We start from the raw sequence: 19541 nt of genomic DNA, 5'->3' as shown, positions 1-19541 counted from the left end.
CCGCAGGTTGCTGCAAACATTAAGACGTAGGGCAAACTAAGAAAAAAAGTCTCGTAATCATTATTTGTGAATTACTCTCTTCGAAGTTGATCATTATCTAAACATTAACACTGATTGAGTTTAATCAAACTAGCTTTCTCCAGGAAAACATGCACAGGTTGCATAAATTTTAACATTTGGAGCAATACGATGCTACTTGATCTTGATTGAGTTTTTAATTAATCGTTCTCACTGGGTGGATATTGAATTATTGTATTATATCGGATTGGTTCTTCTTAGTGGCCTTGTATGCGTCATATACATTGCTTATTTATTTATTTATTTATTTATTTATTTGGTGTTTTACGCCGTACTCAAGAATATTTCACTTATACGACGGCGGCCAGCATTATGGTGGATGGAAACCGGGCAGATTCCTTCACTCAAACTGCTTGTCGGCCGACGACGCTGGAGTGGCCGTTTGCGCAGTCTTATACGTTTCTTGAAAACCGCTTGCCTAAAGCAAATATGGTGTGCATATCTGTATGTCACGCGTCAAAAAGTTGTTCAGTAACTTGCCAAAGGTCGGTGGTTTACCCCGGGTCACTCTGGTTTCCTCCACCTGTAAAACTGACCGCCTCGCATAAATGAAAAATTTATCACAGTGGATTGGTCGAGTTGTTTTTAAGTGCGGGACAACCTGGGGGACGACAAGGCTTTAAAAACATATATCGGGTCTTTCGTGGTGAAATAAAAAGAAATTCAGAACGACGTCGTCGCTGTGAGTTCAAGTCCAGCTCATGCTGGCTTCCTCTCCGGCCGAACGTGGAGGGCTCTGCCCGGTTTCCTTCCACCATAATGCTGGCCGCCGTCGTATAAGTGAAATATTCTTGAGTACGGCGTAAAACACCAATCAAATAAATAAATAAATAAGAACGACGTCGCACTCTTTTCTGAATGTTTGTATAACTGAAAGGGATACAAAATCCAGTCTGATGGGTGGTATGAGAGATAGGCATGCCCAGGCTATACCCATCCTAAGCTGAATTTTAGGTATGGCACATTTATTCAATCGTGACATGGACCAACCCCGATAGCTCCGTTGATAAAACGTGATAAATATATTCCCAGTTTGTATTGTTTCAGTATAACTCGTAGAGAAGTCTTACAACTTATTACAGTGAATCAGCAAGAACAGTATAATACAAGATCCGAAGATTTGTTTTTCAGTTCTAACACTAAGCAATGAAATCCATTTATTCACATATATTCAGTCAAATCATCAAATATTCCATCAGAATCAGCAATATCGGTTAATTAAATGTGTGTTTGGATAACATTGCCGTCGCTGGTCCGCTTTTTCCAACCTGCAGATGGTCGTGGGTTTCCCCTGGGCTCTGCCCGGTTTCCTCCCACCATAATGCTGGCCGCCGTCGTATAAGTGAAATATTCTTGAGTACGGCAAGAAATATTCTTGAGTATCGAACAAAATGAAATCAAGTTCAACTCATGCTGACTTCCTCTAACATCGTACGTGGGAAGATCTGTCAGTTAGCTGCGGATGGTCGTTTTCTGCCATTTTAATGAGGGCTTCTGTCGTATAAGTGAAATATTCTTGAGTACTGACCACATCGATGGCCTAATGGTTAGAGTGTCCGCCTAAAGTCGGGAAACCCGGGATCAAAACCGGGCCAAGCCATACTAAAGACCTTCAAAAAGGTACTTGTTGATGCCTTGCTTGGCGCTCAGCACTGACAGGTTAGAGTGGCAGCAGCACTTTGGCGGCATGGATTCGCCCAACCACAAGAAAACACAGTATATGTAAACACATCAATGATTCCTCCTCGTCAAATGACTGAAAAATTGACGTTAAACTCCAACCATTCATTCAATCATTCATTCATTCATTCTTGAGTACAACGTAAAACAGTAAAAATATATTAATCACTCAATCAAGTCTCTCTTTTCGTGAAACTGTAATTTATTTAGCGTCAAAATGGATTTCCTCTGGGTTACTTTGCTTATTTATTATGCTAATCAGTGGATCAAGTAAATACCCAACATATTTTATCAAATAACCTGGTTACATATGTTAGGGGCATGTTAGCGGAAATGTACATGGGGGAAAATGTGCATAGGGGAAAATATCCGAAGGAGGAATTATCCATAGGGGTAAATATTCTTGGGGGAAATGTCCTAGGTGAAATGTCCATAGGGAAAGCGTTCTAGGGGAAATGTTTAAATGTCCACAGGGGGAATTGTCCGGGGGGGGGGGGGAATGTTCTAGGGGGAAATGCCCATAAGGGGAAATATCCGAAGGAGGAATTATCCATAGGGGTAAATGTTCAAGTGGGAAATGTCCATTGGCGGGGGGGGGGGGGGGAGATCTCCCAAGGGGATATGTCCATATGGGGAATGTCCTGAGAGGAAATGGCCATAGAAGGAAATGTTCATAGAGAGAAATGTCCACAGGGGGAAATGTTCATGGACTGAAATGTCCAAGGTGGGAAATGCCCATAGGAGGAATTATCCATCGGGAAGAATGTCCGAGAGGGAAAGTCCCGGATCCGTATAATGACCTTTGACAGCACGTTCCGATTAGCCTGTAACCCGTATAGTTGTCGTTTATACAACTACATCTTTTGAAATTACTCTGTTTGAGGTTAGAATATGCTGTCTTCAGACGAACTTGTACTGATTTACATTTTCTATCAAAGCTACCTTTCCACTGTTCGTTTCGTCTTTGATCAACTCGTGACATATCACTGCAACTTCGGAAGTCCTGTCAACAGAAACAACAACAACACATTCCGATTAGCCTGTATCCCGTATAGATCCATATATTCATATAGTTGTCATTTATAAAAGTACACCTTTTGAAATTATTCTAGTTTAGGTTAGAATATGCTGTATGGAAGTACGGAATGTAAACATATATTTCATATTTATTTATTTATATATTTGATTGTTTTTACGCCGTACTCAAGAATATTTCACTTATACGTCGGAGGTCAGCTCATGATGGATGAAACAAATGGTTACACGTAACCACTGAAATACTGCATCTTGTTAATTTACCTCAGCCAGCGACTTATTCTAACGGTTTATATAAATGCTTTATAGTGCTTAAACAGTAACAGCTTAGTTTCATAGCTTAAGTGGAATTAGGTAAAAACAATGCAGCTATGTCTGCTACAGTGAAAACCCTTACTGCATCACATTAGACATGTCGATGTTTAATAAAGCATCATTGTCCCAGGATCTGCCTTCATAATTGTCTCTCAGCATGTTGGTTTCCGTGACTGTGGGGCACACGCTTACCAACCGGATCTTCTTAGCTATAAGATCTTGGTTCAGCTGAAAGATGAAAGAGTAAAGCGAACATAGTAAAGTAAAGTGATACAGTAAATTATTATTCATAAATCAGATACGCAGTGTCCCAAGCGTAGAATCATGCCTACATTCAGTACGGTCAGAGTTAACTCAACAGCGGTCGTTTAACAACACAAAAATACATTTAACACAATAGGGAGATCAGGAACAAATTAATCTAATATACAACCGCCGACCGTAGGAATAGTCAGTTCCACGACAGAGCTTACCGCAAAACACCTCGTATAGGTGACGACCCCGGCCTTAGCAGTAGCGTATACCGGGATGAGGGGCATTACGCCTGCAGTTGGAAATATAGCTGAAGAAGAATAAACGTAACTCTCATCATCTACACTGATGAAGAAAGCATTCATCACATGTGTTCTTCCTAAAGCCAATCGGATTTGGTCACTGAGAAAACCAGCTCCTTGACAAGGGCTTCAAGTTACGCGGTTTGCAGCTCAAAACCCTGAACACCGTAGTTTAAACGTCAATCCAATAAATGAAACATAGAAAAAAATCATCATTTGAGAAGAGCAGTTTTAAATCGAACTCATTTATCCTCATTAAGTTAAAAAACGTTCTACTTTATCATGTGAATTGTTAGGCAAATTTTTTTGATATGCCTCGCTGTACTCAGGGGAAACAAATAGCCCTCTTTTCTTAAGGAACTTTTTAACTTCACAAACGCCTCAGTTTTATTCATCGTTCGTCGAACATGTTGTGAAGTTTTTTTCAAGACACTCATGTTAGAGTAAATGCAATAAAAAACCAGTTGCTTAACATTCTGATGTATCACATTGTATATGATTGGACCTTTTTACCTTTAACGATTAGAGAGTTCGACTCGTAAATGTACAGCAAACGCAGACTGAACTCACAGCCCCAAACAGCGTGGATTTAGTTAGCAAATAACACAGCTTAATCGACATTTTATTAGGTGCAAAATTTTTTCAGGGACTAACGAATTATTCAGTTCTTTGTGTGATGTCCTAAATGACTCATAGATAAAAAAAAAATGCATGTAAATTTCTTGCCTCACCTGCGTTAGATGCTACGTTGACAACAACACCGCCAGCCTCCGGGTTCATGAACTTCATGGCCAGGAGTGTGCCGCGGATAGTTCCTCCCTAGGGAGAAGAACAGATAAAGTCAATGTAATTTGATTTAAGGCATAACACTGGACTATATTCTCGCTTCCTTCCAAAGCACAGTAAAATAAAAGTTATTGCATGTAGCCATTTTATTTATTTATTTATTTCGATTTATATTGGTGATTAAAGGGAACTGTATACAGCCCGGTAGAATCTACTTTTTATAAGTATGTAGCAAATCCCCCGACCTCAAGCTGTAACCGAGCCAACGGTATGTAGATGGAATGCAGAACCTGATAGGTCAATACCCACTGCAGACATTGTGACGACTTAAACGAAGGAGTCATGCAGGGCAGTATAACCGAGGGGAACGTTTTCCAGCGAGGAATGGCGATTAAGGTCCAAGCTGGACTGGCCATTTTTTTCCATGTTATACACGAGTATTACATAACCAGCTTGTCACAAGACGCAGTCCAAGGAAAGAGGAACTAAACATATACGAGACGAGAGACGAAAGCCACCCACCTGTTTTTATTGTAAGAAAAAGGGTAATATTACAGAGATTTGTTGCAAATATAAGTAGATATGGGCGCTAAAAAATCGGTTCCAGTTGATTTGCTCCATTTTATCACAATACTTGAAGGAAGTAGTAAGTAAACTCAAGCTCATGAGTGACTTTGTAAAGGCTCCTGGTGTTAATGAGTTAAAGGTACCCACTGAGGGGTGTTTGACTGTCCCAACTGATGCATTTAGTCAAGGTCACCTTTTTTATTAAAAGAAATCTGAACATAGGACCGAACCACCGATACTCCCATAGGTTATAATGTGTTACATAAGTTAATGGCGCAGTTTAAAGGAATGTTGACTCTGAATAAAGATTAGCGTTCTCCGTGATACAGTAAACGGCTGGGAATCCAGTGTAGCGAATAGTTCATCTCCATCAGAGTGTGAGTGTGTCGTGGATGAGGGCGCCAGTGGATTGAGGTCTGGGCATGTGTATGCAGTTCAGCCCGTATGGGTGGGAGCGGATGGCCGTGTATTGAAGTCACCGGAAACCGGAAGGTTTTTAGACCAGTGTTATTATCACCTGAACAATCAGCAGGCTTAGTCTGTGAAGCTGGTGTCTTCTGTATTGTAGATGATGGTGTTCAAGAAAACACAAACGACCTGACTGGCATTCTTCTGACGAACAATTGCAGCGATGAGTCGTTGATTTCAGCTTATACTAAGTTGGCTACTATTTGTGAAATTAGCTGGAGGAACATGTGTCGGTTGGTTGTGCGGATGGTATCTCGGTTCCGGTGAAGGAGGATAAAACAGAACCAGATGAAGTCAGTGATTTGAGCGATAATACATTGCCAATGGAATTAGAGGATATCGAATGTGACCACGTAGATAGGGAACAGTTCAGTTTTCTGAACGGGGAAATATACATCTTCCCTATAGGGTTAGGTCTGAAAACAATGATGACGCCCTGTTAGCGGCTTAAATAATTTTAAAGCATGTTTTCTCAAAGGGTGACTACGATTTAGGGGAGTGCAACCTAATTCCATATGACATTCATTTGATTGATGTTCATCTAATTAGTCTCCCTTATCGGCGTATCCCGCCGCATTTTGTTGTTGCCGTGAAATATGAATTACAAAAAATGTTGGATAGTGGTAGTATTAAAAAATCAAACAGTCCCCATGCTAACTACTTGGTCCTTCAAAAGAAAAAGATTCTTCTTTAAATGTACATCTAGATTATCGTCTCTTATTTCAAAAACAATGAAAGACGCTTTTCTGCTGCCTCGAATTCAAGATATGCTAGAAGCGCTTAAGGGTGTGATCGGAAATTGTCCAGACTTATTCTAAAACATGGCTATTTCTAGGTGACAATGCACGCAGATTCGATACAAGATGCAGAATTTAGGTGATGTTTTAGGGGATGACATGGGGATTGTTTGAATTCACCAGTCCAAATACGTTCCAGACGATAGTGGAGCAAATAAAGCACCAGTTTTTCATGTATCTAAAGTTTTGGTTTAGAAGATAAACGCATCTGAAAAGGCTGGGAGCTTGTTGTGTTAATATGATAAGAAGGGACATTTCAGTCAGGTGGCTTACGCTAGTTGAGATCTTAGAGGAGCAGAGAACAGATATTCTGATTTTTCAGGTTTTAAGATTGAGTTCTTGGCTCAAATTTAGAGATTATTTGCTAGGTCCTCTCTCTCATTTGAAGACTACAAGACTCGGTGCATGCGAGGAGCGTTGGGTTGGTCAATTAACTCCTTTTGACCGTGAAATAAGGTACCGTAGTGGTAGGGCTAACCAGGGTGCAGATGGGTCAAGTAGGTGTCCGTCATATGTGAGTGCTGTTCAGGACGTTTCAGTGGTGTGTCAGGTACTGGGGGCTAGCATGTCGGAGAAACAGGTGTGCATCCCTGAAAAGAGCAAGGAAAATGTACCATCTTCTATGTTGCCAGCTTACAGTTTTTAGCAGTTAGTCATTATACAACGTGCCGATGAGGAGATGGCGGTGTTATGGCGACTATGGAAAGCAGGATGGAAGCCAGATACCGGTTTCAGGTTGAGTGCGTGTACGGCAAGGTTTAGTAAAATTCGAGGTTATTTTGTATCGGGAACACCAGGATCCGGTTGTAGAGCGGGTACGGCAACTGTCAGTCCATTATTCTTTCAGAAAGACAATGTTGCAGCATGCGCATGACAAATAGGGTCATCAAGGTCAGAACCACACACTTAGTTTATTGAAATTTAGGTGTTTTGGCCAAGAATGTTTCGACAGGTGAAGGAATATGTACGTAGGTAAGTCAAATGTGTTGAAACTAAACTCCCAATATTTTCCCATGTGCGGCAATCTATGAGGCATCTTTTAACATTCAGACCCTTGGAGTTAGTGCCTGCTGATTTTCTTAAGATTGGCGAAGGTAAAAGAGGATGCAAAGATATTTCAGGATCAGACTGCTTCGAGCATTCCTAGAGTATAGAGAGATCGATGGTTTTCTCAATATGGGTTACCATGTAGACTTCATTCAGACAAGGGTAGAAACTTTGAAAGTTTGCTGATCAAGGAGCTGTGTAAATTCTATGGAGTGTAGGAAACATCAACTATCCCGTATCATCCCAGGGTAACGCACAGACTGAACAAGTTTATTAAAAGTTGTGTGCGTTGATACGCTCGGTTGGTAGTGAATTTAGGCGACATTGACCGGATTTATTGCCCCACTTGGCGTTTGTGTGTAACATTACACCCCATAAAGTTACTGGAATAGCCCTTATGTTCGGCCGACGGGCGATGTTGCCGATAGACCACTTAATAGCAACGCAACACAACGTTGTCATGGAAAATTGATTTTGTCGATGAGTAAGCAGAGCTGTTGCAGATAGGACATGGTGTTGTCCGCGCGAGAAAGAATGTTTAGTAGAAGCAGATAAACGCAGATACGACAGAAAGGCCTTTGCTGTACCACTGGTCATTGGGTCCAGAGTATTTTTGAAGCGTTGTGCTTTTAAAGGTCCTCACAAGGTTGCAGACCGTTTCCATACACAACCGTGTGTAGCGATCTTTGCAGATAAAAATGAGGACGTTTACGGCATTAGACTTATTTTTGGAAGAAAGAAAAAAGGTGTGAATACACAGTTGTTGGTGCCAGATCCAAGGCAGGGTGAGGTGGGTAACTTTGATGCTCTTCCAATGATCGATGAGGCGTTGGTGGGCAATCCAAGCGATGGTACTGGAGATGTTGCAGGTGATAGAAGTCCTGAGGAGTCTTGTCTAGATTTAACGTTTAGATTGGATTCGCCATTACGAGACGTTCCGTCGGCTGCAGCTGACGTGACTCCTCCTTTGCGCCGCTCTTCTCACACAATAAAAGGGATGCATCATAACCTTTATCACTTGCCGAAATCGGTTTTATTGGACATGTAGGTTGGTGTCATTTGAGTTGCTTGACAAAAAATCGGGGTGCATGTCGGGTACCGTAAACGTAGTTACTGTTTATTCATATGGTAATGTTTGTGAGTGGTTGTGTGTGGCTTGTCAGCTGAATTGGTATTGCTATCATACTAGCTGCTTCAGCGCTGGAATGTGGTTCTATACCGGTTGAATTGATGTCGCGTTAAGTGTCGGGCACGGACACTGTGCTTTACTCGATGAAAGAATATTGTATAGTTTGGATAATTATTTCTTGTTTACGTTAAATTAAACAATACATTGTCAACAGTAGTGCGCTAAATTACAGGATTATTTCATAGGCTCGTGCGCAGAGTAGTTAGGTCGTGTAGTTTATATAAGGCTGTGGTAATTTAAGCCTTTTGAGGACATTGCAGCACTGTCGGTATTCTGAGGTTGGTGTCCGCAATCGTCGGATAGGCCAGGCCGTCGTCTTGTGGTGTGTTTGGTTGGTGTACTGATTTTGGCAAATAGAGGGCTATGGACCGAATTTGTATTTGAACTTGTAGTGAGGATTGGCTTTGGGTATATTAAATTCTACTTTATCACATCTGAGTGTATTTAGTTGCGGTTGCGATTGCTATTGTTAGGAAGATTGGATAGTCGTTACACGGTGTACTATTCTTGTAATCCGTCACAATAACTATAGTTTCATATTGCTTTCAGCTTGATTTGCATCTTTATCTTATCTGGTTGACTATTGTAATCCACTTTATTTTGTTCACTGGTAATACCGGTCTAATCGATAATGTCGTGGATTGTGATTTTGGAGTATACATGTATTCTGTTTATATGTTGCAGGGGTTTCCATTTGTATCCTTCATTTGAGGAACAAAGTTGCATTCGTATCGCGTCTTGGATACGAAGACGGGATATTCTTGCCCTTAATTGGGGTCTCCTGTCTCAAAGCTCTCCTACAGTAAACTATACACTCTGGAAATAAATCAACAAAAACATCTCCGTGCCGCCGCCCCGTTACAATCTACGCAAAAACCTGGAACTAACGATTCTTCAAAGAGATATATGAATTCAAGATTCAAATGCGACGTGTAGACCATGAAAAGGTGTTCCATTTAGGTCAAGAATCGAAAGACCGTTTAATTTCCAAAACCGTTGTCCGTTTCCAAACGCAGTGAGTGTCTTTTAACATAATACTTGACTAAGTAATCTGAACAAAAAAAGAAATGATAGTACACCTACCAGGTTGACGTCCAGCATGGCTTCCCAGCGTTTTTCGTTCAATATGCCCGCGTTGTTCACCAGGATATCAAGTTTCCCAAACTTCAAAAGTGTCTGTTCAAATGATGCTGGGTTCATAAAAATAGATGAATTGTAAGGCAAGGCATACATTCCATTTAGAATACAATGTGGAAGGAAAGTGACAGCTCTGAAACTTATTACAAAGCCATTATAGTACAGAGATGATAATGCTGGAACGCTGGAATGATAATGCTGGAACGCTGGAATGAAGTTTCCCCGCAGTTAATCAGCCCGCGAGGTCCAAAGGTTCATTTTCCCCTCTACCTAACCTTTCACAACAAACGCAAGTGAGTCAATCGTTCCTAAAACACGAAAAGAATATGAAAATCTGTAGTGCTATGGTCGAGTAGTGGAGTATGTGGACCTCTGTACGGAAAAATTACTAATAGATTAGAACAGAATCTTAGCCCTATGCGGTGAGGTCGTTTCATGGCAAGGTAACGACAATCTGCCAATTTTCATATTGGGCGGCTTGTATGAAGGATATAGAAAAAATGATTAAAACAGATTAGACGGATCTTCTGAATAATGTTCTTGGGCGCGTCTGGGTTCTGAGTCTGGAAACTATCACCGCCATTTAAAAGCCATGTTAACTTTTCAACGGCGCTTATAGTTTGAATATAGTTTTTAAGTTACTGTAAAAGCAAGATTTAGAAATCTTTAGACCGCCAATTTGAAAGGCGTCCGAAAGAGTTAGCTCCCTTGGTTCAAATCAAATTTTTAGCCAGTATGAAATTGATCTTTGCAGAATCGAAGGTAAGTGAAGACATTGCTAATTACGGGAAGCTAAAATAGAGCAAGAGTTTCCCCCAGGGCTTTGCGCTGTTATCTCCCACCATAATGCTGGTCGCCGTGGTACAGGTGAAATACACATGAGTGCGGCGTAAAACACCAATCAAATAAATAAATAAATAAATCAGAACACAAAATGTCCTTTGCAAGGGACATTTGTAGCAAGTTTAACACTCTTGCTCCAAATTTCGCCTTCGACTAACTGTCCCAGGATTTGGATTTGTCCAGTTCTTACCCGTGAATTGCTCCTCCTTGGTTACGTCGGCGACAGACGTTGCCACCCTATCCTCACCAAACTCCTTCTTTAGCTCATTTTCCGTCTGAGACAACTCATTACTGAGTAGATCCACCAAACACACCTGCAAAAATAAACGTGAAGAAGTACCATCCAAATGACTTTTGGGGATTGTGCCTTCCAGAATTGATAAAATCCTTATTTTATTTCATATCGGGAATTATGTTGTCAATGTTGTCAATGACATTTTCTGCTGGAACACATGGGATGAGGGTTCAATTCCGGCCGTGGGCAGATAACTTACCAAAGATCAGTGGTTTAAATAGCCCCGGGAACCGCACGAATAAAACCGATCGCCATCGTATAAGCGACAAATGACCCCTTGCAACTAGAGAGGAAATCGTCCCACTTCGGTGCAGCAGTGAGGTATATCTTTTTTCCATGCAAAAAAACAAGTAAAACTTGAATATGAAGTACAATTATTGAAGAAAATGTGTGTGAAAAAGTGGTGCAATGCGATTTACACTTTTCGTTTTAACAGAAGACAAAAGCAGGGTCAAAAGTAGATTTTGATATTTTAGGGCGTTTTTCTGCGGGAATTTCCTTCATAATAAAAAGTATGATTACTTAAACCAAAATCATTTCCACATATTTGGTGTCTAGTTCGGGAATAGTAAGCTATAGCGAAGTATCGTGTTGGTTCACGCAATCATTTTTTATAAATCGAAACAAAAAGAAATTTGAAAGTTCAGAGAAACTCTACATTCACCATAACATTTTATGAATTTTAACGCATTCTTCGAACTGGTCCAGTCATACCTTGAAACCGCTGAGTCGAACAGGATAACCAGTTTGATTCCTACATTTGCATACTTTTTTTAGCGCTTAACAAAGAGAGGTAATGGAGTGGGGCTTTATTTGAACAGCACAAGAATTTCTTCATATATTCTCAAGTTATATCTTAGATAAGTTTAAATATATCATTGTAAATGTAAAAGCGAAAGCTCAAAGTTATGGTAACGGTATGTTGTCCAGTTACATTGAGAAAGGGGGCGCCTGTTTATCGGTTTAGCTTCGAAATAGATGTGTATTAAAAACACTGTCATTCAACTTCAACTTCAGCCCTTGCGTCATCTCGTAGACGATCTATCACTGTGAGCAGGTTGGCAATCGACCTGCGCAACAGTGGGGCGATTTCCCATCTAGTTGCATTGGGTTCTTTATGAATATTGAGTTTATAACAATCAAATATAAAAAGCTGTTCAAAAAGAATCCTGACAACCCGTGAATGAGATCTGACAAACTGAGAGCTAAATCTGAATGGAGAAAAAAACACCACTGACAACTGGTATATTTCCATTTGGTATAGTATGTAGTTGTAGGAAACCATAAAGTTGAAAAAGCACAAAAATCTGGACAACCTGATAGAAGATGGAGAAAGTTTATCACTGAAAGTTAGAAAATACAATACACAATTATTCGTCCCCTGCCGGTACCGGTGAGGACTACAGGTAAACATACAGTCTGACGGTCCGTCATGAATCAGTTTTCTGATCTTTTTTCACTTTTCATCACGATTCATGATACTGAATTGAAACACGGCTCCGCTTACAGATCAAGTTCGAGTTTTGCACCGTTTCGTCCATGTTGAACAACACCATGGCCTGTTTTTACCCTGTTTGTTGTTGTTGTTGTTTTGGTGTGAGGTGGGATCCAAAGCAGTCGATCATTTTGTGATGAAAACCGTACATGGCTTCACAAGAACAATGTTTTGTGCCGTTCTACGAAAATATGGCCGTTTTTGCTGTGTTGTGGACTTTCGCAAAGGTATTATCAATGATTGCAATGGGCAGATACTTCGCAATACTTCCGGAATGTTTCTTATCCTGGGATTAGTAAAAGCCTGGTGGCTTTAACAAGATTTTCCAGTGAGGCAGCACTGCACTAAAATTATCATCAATGAGCCACTTTTTTGAGAGATACCGATACGATATGACATAAACAACAAACAATTCTGAGCGCTGTTAAACGCGAAGCAAACAAACAAAATGAGGGCAGCAACCACTCCTCACAACGCATGCACGACGAGCTCTCGCTCTCATTGTTTCATCCTACGATCATGTGGGAGATAATCACACCGTTATGCAATACGCTGTGGATAGATCTACGATGGCCTAATGACCGGGTGGATTAAAGGGTACCAAGGCAGCTATAAATGCCGATTGGACAATAACTAGCACATAAATCGAGCCAAACTTAACGGATTGTCGAAGAAGAGATTCTAAGTTATCGATACATGGTAAATTTGATTCATTAATCATTGGTTTTAGTACATTTATCTTGACCGGACGGGAGACGGTCGGAGGCAACTCGAAGCGAAGACTGCGTTCAGGGGAGATAACCCATCATTGCTCAATGGCAAAGCAGGCTATGAAGTAATCGCCTCAAACTTCTTGATTGAAAAAAAAATATAAGGAAGGCTTTGTCCTGTTTTTTTTTTTTATAATTGGGTTGGTGATAACTGATGTTTAAAATTACTTTTTACTTCTCTTAATCAATTACTCACTTAATTTCCACTAAATGTATTTTCTTTCTCATATTTTGATCTATCTATTTTAATTTGGGTTTTTATTTTCACAAATGCTCATCTGATGAATCATTGACTTCATATTGCAGTGATGAGTATCGAGAAAGGGTAAATTAGCAACTGATGACATAACATATCTGAGCGTCTGTAAAAGATACAGACAGTAATTTATATGTTAATTGAATATTTAGTTTATCATTTAATTTATAACTGCAGTCATATGAAGTAGATCTTACGTGAAATTCATATTTAAATTTAATAAGAAATATTATGTAAATATATATGCCACTCACATTATTGTCTCTGACTTTATTAAAAGGCTAAGTATATATTTTAATTGATATGGCAAAAATTATTGCACAAATACACACATTTTTCATATTTAATTTGAAGCTGATGTCTTTTATAAGGTTTGATGTACCTAATTTCTTTGCTTACATACCAGTATTTATTTTCATTTTCAGCTACACACTATAACCATATAGGGTAATGGAGAAAAAATATGTAAATTTCTAGATAAACATCCTGCCTTTTGTGTAAACCCCTTATATGGAGAAAGTTTATGTTTTTAAGAACGACTCTTACAACTCTTTTGTAAATCCTTGAAACACACTTAAACCTTACACTATATCCACGGGCACATAGTCATGGGATGGAATATCAGTGCAGAAAGTTTCACCAACAGAAGACCCACAATTTAATTATCAGCCATGCATGTGGAGTTCACGGATGTGTTAATCAGGGAGACTTACTTGGCTTAAAGAGGTGATACTGGAGATTGATCAGTGTAAATACAAATGAATTTTTGCTTTTGTCTTAGATTAACCGAAATTATTACTTTTCACAAACTACTATCCTCATCTGTGCATTATTTATAACTTTTCCAAACTGTAGAATTATTTCAACACAATAAATAGTACAAGTAGGAGTCTGATATTTACTGAAAGGCAATATTCTTGGCAAATTTATATAGAACATTTGATATGATTTGCAAATCTGGATTTTTTGCCTAAATCTCCTTTATAGTCTCTTTTATTATACAAGCCTTTTATACAACAGATTTGATGACTGACTTCTGGATGTGCACAGAAGAATACACAAAACATACAACTGCAGGACTCCAGGGTGCACAGCCATGTGTGAGGTGCAGATTGGAGGGTTGGGGCACCCATTACCTGCACATAAAATATACATACATTTATATATACATATAAACAATTTATGTAGACAGACCTCTCACCAATGCGGTTGATGTGAGTTCAAGTCCAACTCATGCTGACTTCCTCTCCAGCTGTATGTGGGAAGATCAGTCAGCAACCTGCGGATGGTTGTGGGTTTCTTCAGGGCTCTGCCCGCTTTCCACCCACCATAGTGCTGGCCGTCGTCGTATAAGTGAAATATTCTTGAGCATGGCGTAAAACACCAATCAAATAAATAAATAAAATAAATACATGTATATAGACAGATATTTTAAAGTTAAAATGGTTCACTATACATGCATGCTGACATGGCATTTTTGATGATAGTCTTGAAAGCAAAAAAATACATTTGTCTTTTTTTTTTGGGAAAGTTAAAGCTAAGCATATGTTGTTAATTAGATGGACTAGACATGTGAGAGGAAGAGAGAAACTGTTCCTGTTATAATCACATGTATACAAGCTAAAAGCAGGAGTACCAGTTGGATGTCCCAAACTTAGAAGAAGTACAGTAAACATGCAGCATTAGTTATTGAAAACAAACTCGAATATAATTTCACTTTTAAAAACTTGTGGTAATACTTTGAGTTGAAATATGTTATACTAAAGAGTGTGTTTCAAACATGAAGTGTAATTATTTTGACCTGGGACTAATATAACAGGGATTGGGAAGGGGACATCACCCACAATAGTGGACAGTTTTGAGGTTCATATACTGTGTGTATTTGAGAATATTCTCGCAGTTAAACATGCGTATAGCTTGTTTTAAAGAAAGCCCTTCCTTCAAAAACTAAAATGTTTTTAAATGCTCAGAATATACAGTAGTTATGCTAGATAGTGGCTAGTCTGTCTAAACCAGACCGTCCTAACCAACTGGTGGACTCACGGCTACAGTCATCTGCATATGGAGAACAGTTTGTGGCCAGATAATGGATTTGTTACTCAAACTGTCCTTATATATTGCAAAACTTCTTTACCAACTGTCAAATAGTGCTTTTTTATTTTTAACATGTCTTACATGGCTCTATCTAGGTTTTACTGCATTTTCTGCCTAAGCTAACACTTACCGTGGAAAGCTACCATGGCAAAAAATAGCCATATCTTTTCAATATATCAACAGTATTCCCCTTTATTTTCCACAAGTTCCTGTGACATATATATATATATATATATATATATATATATATATATATATATATATATATATACACACACACACACACACACACACACACACACATATATATATATATATATATATATACCACATTGGCAAAAGTCCTTGGGTTACCTGAATAAATGATAACAAGTATATATCTTATATATCTCATAAAATACTAACTTTATTTACCATGGGATTATTTGGTCTAATAAATACTATGGACAATTACTGGTGCAGTGATGATTCTGTTTGACATTATATTAATACATTATTAGGTAAACTCATAAAAAATAACAATAATAACTATATACAAGTATACCTACAAAATTTACAGCAGAAAAATATATGCATATTAAAATGGATAGATTTTTTTCTTAATTTTGCTTCAGTATAGTCATGTGTTGTTTTTCATTGCAAATCTAGTTTAGTTTTGTATGGATGTTACAGTGCGAGTAAACTTATCTGTGATAACATCCTTCTTTAGCGTTTTTATATCAAAATGTTTGGAATGAACTGAGTTAAAGCCTTCTCCTAAAATAAGTTAAATCAAATTTGTACTTGTAATCAGCACAACTCTAACTTCTGGAATTCTTTCACTGCTCTTGTGATGGTCCCAACTGCCAAGATGAAATATGGCTGGGTGTGACAGACTGGTCCAAGAACAAGAAAAATGTTCAACCTGGAAACATCATTCTTTCCTTTGCTCAAAAATCTGGCCAGGAATTAAGTAATTACTGTATATGTGACACCCTTATATATTTATAAGTGACATACCATAGTCCTTTTTCTGAATACATATACATTAAAGAGTAACAAGGATGGATTTCTTACAGGTGGAGTAGCATAAATGAATTTTATTAAACATATGAATGTAAAACAATTTCTATTCAGTATTGTAGATTTTATAATTGTTTAACATTCAAATGAGACGTGCATGTCCATATACATTATTTGTTTTAATAATTTTTTACTCATTTATCATTTTACCGGATTTTGTATGCTCAAATAATTTAACATGGATGATTTTTCTTTATCTTAATTAACTAAAAATAGGCTTTATGTTGCAGTGCATTAATTTAATCAGCTATAACTATTTAAAAATAATTACTTAAAAAATATTTTCTGTATTTGTCATCGGTTAATGAAATTTAAATATACATTGTTGCTTGAATTTGCTTTGGCCATTTACAGTTTAACGGTTTCCCAAATCCAAATTTTATTGCATAACTTTAAATGTTTTTACCAACATTCAAGTTCATTCATTCTAGTTGTTTCACTACCAGTATCTCTTATAGTAATCACAAAATTATTGCAGAACAAAGTAAGTAAAATGGGAACAACAGTAAGTAAATAAATATTCAAAGACAAAACATCTGTATATTATTCTGAGTTACTAAAACGAAAATTTCTGAAAATAAACATGTTTACAATTTGGGGTAATTATTTATCCTCCATATTAATGGAATATGTCCCTCTTCTCAACAAACCCACAAAATCATGACAAATAAAGGGCAATGATGCAGAAACCAAAGCAATTAGGCAGAATAGTAAATAACTGATAAGAGATCAAACAAAAATATGATTATATCATTTGGCCCACATAATTTTTAAAATGTACACAGATTTTAAAATCTATCGACCAGTTAAAATACATTGGGACGTGTTGGAATAAACTTGACAAAACCTATCAAAATCTGACCAAAACTTTCATGTTTTGTACTGCAGCACTGTAAGAATTAACAAGGCACAAAAGATTTATCTTAATTACGTAATGAATCGTTTGCAACCCTCAATATAACGAAATTTATTTACGTATTGCATGATAAAGAATACCAACTTAGTCATTTTTACCAAAACAATAGTAGGTAAAACTGAAAAGAAATATGTTGATAAATATTCAAATTTAATTAGTAGATGTAAAATAAAAAAAACAAAAACACAGAACAAAGACTAATTGAATAAATTTAAACATGAATTGTTACCAAACCACACATTTTGTCAAAACTGCAGAGGTCTTTGAGCAATGGGTGGATTATCTCCCCTGATGTCGCAATACATTGGAAAATAGAAATGTACCAGAGTTGCTGGTCAGTCACGGTCCATGAGCAGCTAGTCCACGATGGGAACGGACATCCATGAGCAGAACGGAACATAAAACTCGTTCTTTTCACAGACATTTGGCAAGTTACGAGACTAGTGGGGCTGGCTATGTGATACAGTGAATGAGTGAGTGAGTGATTGTGGTTTAAGTGATACAGTGGATGTGTACAAGGGTACACAAGCATTCTTCTATGTCGAAAAGTAAATCACTGAGTGCTTTAAATACCTTGATTTCAGAAGAAATAAAACATGAAATTTTCCATGTCAGCCTTATCGCATCGTTTAGATAAGTCACAAACTACTTAACAGCGCTATCCCATTCCAATACTATAAAAAAAAACATTCATCAAGATGGCTTATAGTTATAACATTTCTACATGTACAAAAAAACAAAACAAAACAAAAAAAAAACAATATCCACGAGGAAGACGGTGGCTAATTCACTTTCCTATAGGAATAAAGTACAACATCCACGAGGAGGACGGTGGCTTATTTACCTTCCCATGGGTATAAAGAGTAACATCTACGATGAGGACGGTGGCTAATTTACCTTCCCACAGGTATAGAGAGTAACATTCATGAGTAGGGCGGTGGCTAATTTACTTTCCTATAGGAATAAAGTACAACATCCACGAGGAGGACGGTGGCTTATTTACCTTCCCATGCGTATAAAGAGTAACATCTACGATGAGGACGGTGGCTAATTTACCTTCCCACAGGTATAGAGAGTAACATTCATGAGTAGGGCGGTGGCTAATTTACTTTCTTATAGGAATAAAGTACAATATCCACGAGGAGGACGGTGGCTAATTCCCCCCCCCCCCCCATAGGTGTAAAGTGTAACATCCACGAGGAGGACGGTAGCTAGTTTACCGTCCCATAGGTTTACAGAGTAGCATCCACGAGGAGGACGGTAGCTAATTTACCTTCCCCTAGGTTTACACAGTAGCATCCACGAGTAGGACGGTAGCTAATTTACCTTCCCATAGGTATACAGAGTAACATCCACGAGTAGGACGGTAGCTAATTTACCTTCCCATAGGTATAAAGGGTAGCATCCATGAGGAGGTCTTTCAGCACTAGTGGGATGATTTTAAGTAGCTTTCTAGTAACTGATAGACGTTAATAGCGTATGTTGATGACGTGTGTACTTAACCCCAGTAGTTTGCATTTCCCGCCATACATTAGGTCATGCGCTATTTACCCGTCCTCCTCATGGATGTCCGTTTTACTCATTAGTGTATTTCCGATTCCCTGGTGAATGTAGGCTGACCATTACTGTTGACTGCCTCCGTTGAGATTACGTGTCTCGGTACCGTAGGATCACGTATAAAGGCGTGAGATTTCGAATGTACGGCAGTCTTAGGGCGCTTACGATTATACGGAAACACTGGTGTCGCCAGTCTAGCCTAGCCAGTCATGTGACGTTATTCGCCGTTATTGTAACGTGATTCGACCTCATAAGCTGGCGGCACCACTGTTTCCGCATAATCGTAAACGCCATAGCTTCGAGTTGTCCTCGACCGCCTTAATGTACTACAATCAGTGACTCATGGCACAAATTTAGCAAATGTAGGCCAACAGCTAGAGCCTGCCAGATTTATTCGTCTGGCCCTGGTATATAAGTCGGAACTTAACTCACCTTTGCCCCATGTCGCAGCAACTCCTCGCCTATGGCCCTCCCGATGCCCCGTGCACCCCCGGTTATCAATGCTACTTTACCCTGCACTAGCATCCTTGGTATTGGGGAATGGCTAGGGAGTACGCGAAACCACAACACTCTTACGCAAAATGACTGAAAATGAGTATT

At 38.7% G+C, this 19541-nt stretch overlaps 1 protein-coding gene across 1 annotated transcript; it reads right to left on the bottom strand.

The window, feature by feature from the left end:
• Positions 1-1952: 1952 nt before the first annotated feature.
• On the bottom strand, positions 1953-19541 carry LOC135482036 (15-hydroxyprostaglandin dehydrogenase [NAD(+)]-like). The gene is made up of 7 exons (XM_064761858.1): positions 19374-19541; positions 10687-10810; positions 9600-9706; positions 4394-4481; positions 3582-3670; positions 3191-3336; positions 1953-2761 (listed from the first exon to the last, which is right to left on the bottom strand). The coding sequence occupies exons 1-7, from the start codon at positions 19464-19466 to the stop codon at positions 2659-2661; spliced, it is 750 nt and encodes a 249-aa protein (XP_064617928.1). The 5' UTR covers positions 19467-19541; the 3' UTR covers positions 1953-2658.

This window comes from Liolophura sinensis, chromosome 1 (genome assembly GCF_032854445.1).
Source record: "Liolophura sinensis isolate JHLJ2023 chromosome 1, CUHK_Ljap_v2, whole genome shotgun sequence".
Classification (NCBI taxonomy): Eukaryota; Metazoa; Mollusca; class Polyplacophora; order Chitonida; family Chitonidae; genus Liolophura; species Liolophura sinensis.
The sequence above is the reverse complement of the archived record's forward strand: the minus strand, read 5'-3'. Positions and strand labels throughout refer to the sequence as shown.

What these genes read in the sequence shown, in the direction of transcription:
- LOC135482036 (XM_064761858.1), bottom strand. Translation starts at nt 19,466, where the DNA reads ATGCTAGTGCAGGGTAAAGTAGCATTGATAACCGGGGGTGCACGGGGC. An exon ending in TGCTGCGACATGGGGCAAAG is followed by an intron (nt 10,811 to 19,373) that starts GTGAGTTAAGTT and finishes TTATTTTTGCAG; the next exon opens with GTGTGTTTGGTGGATCTACT. An exon ending in GACATGTCTAATGTGATGCA is followed by an intron (nt 2,762 to 3,190) that starts GTAAGGGTTTTC and finishes TTCTGTTGACAG; the next exon opens with GACTTCCGAAGTTGCAGTGA.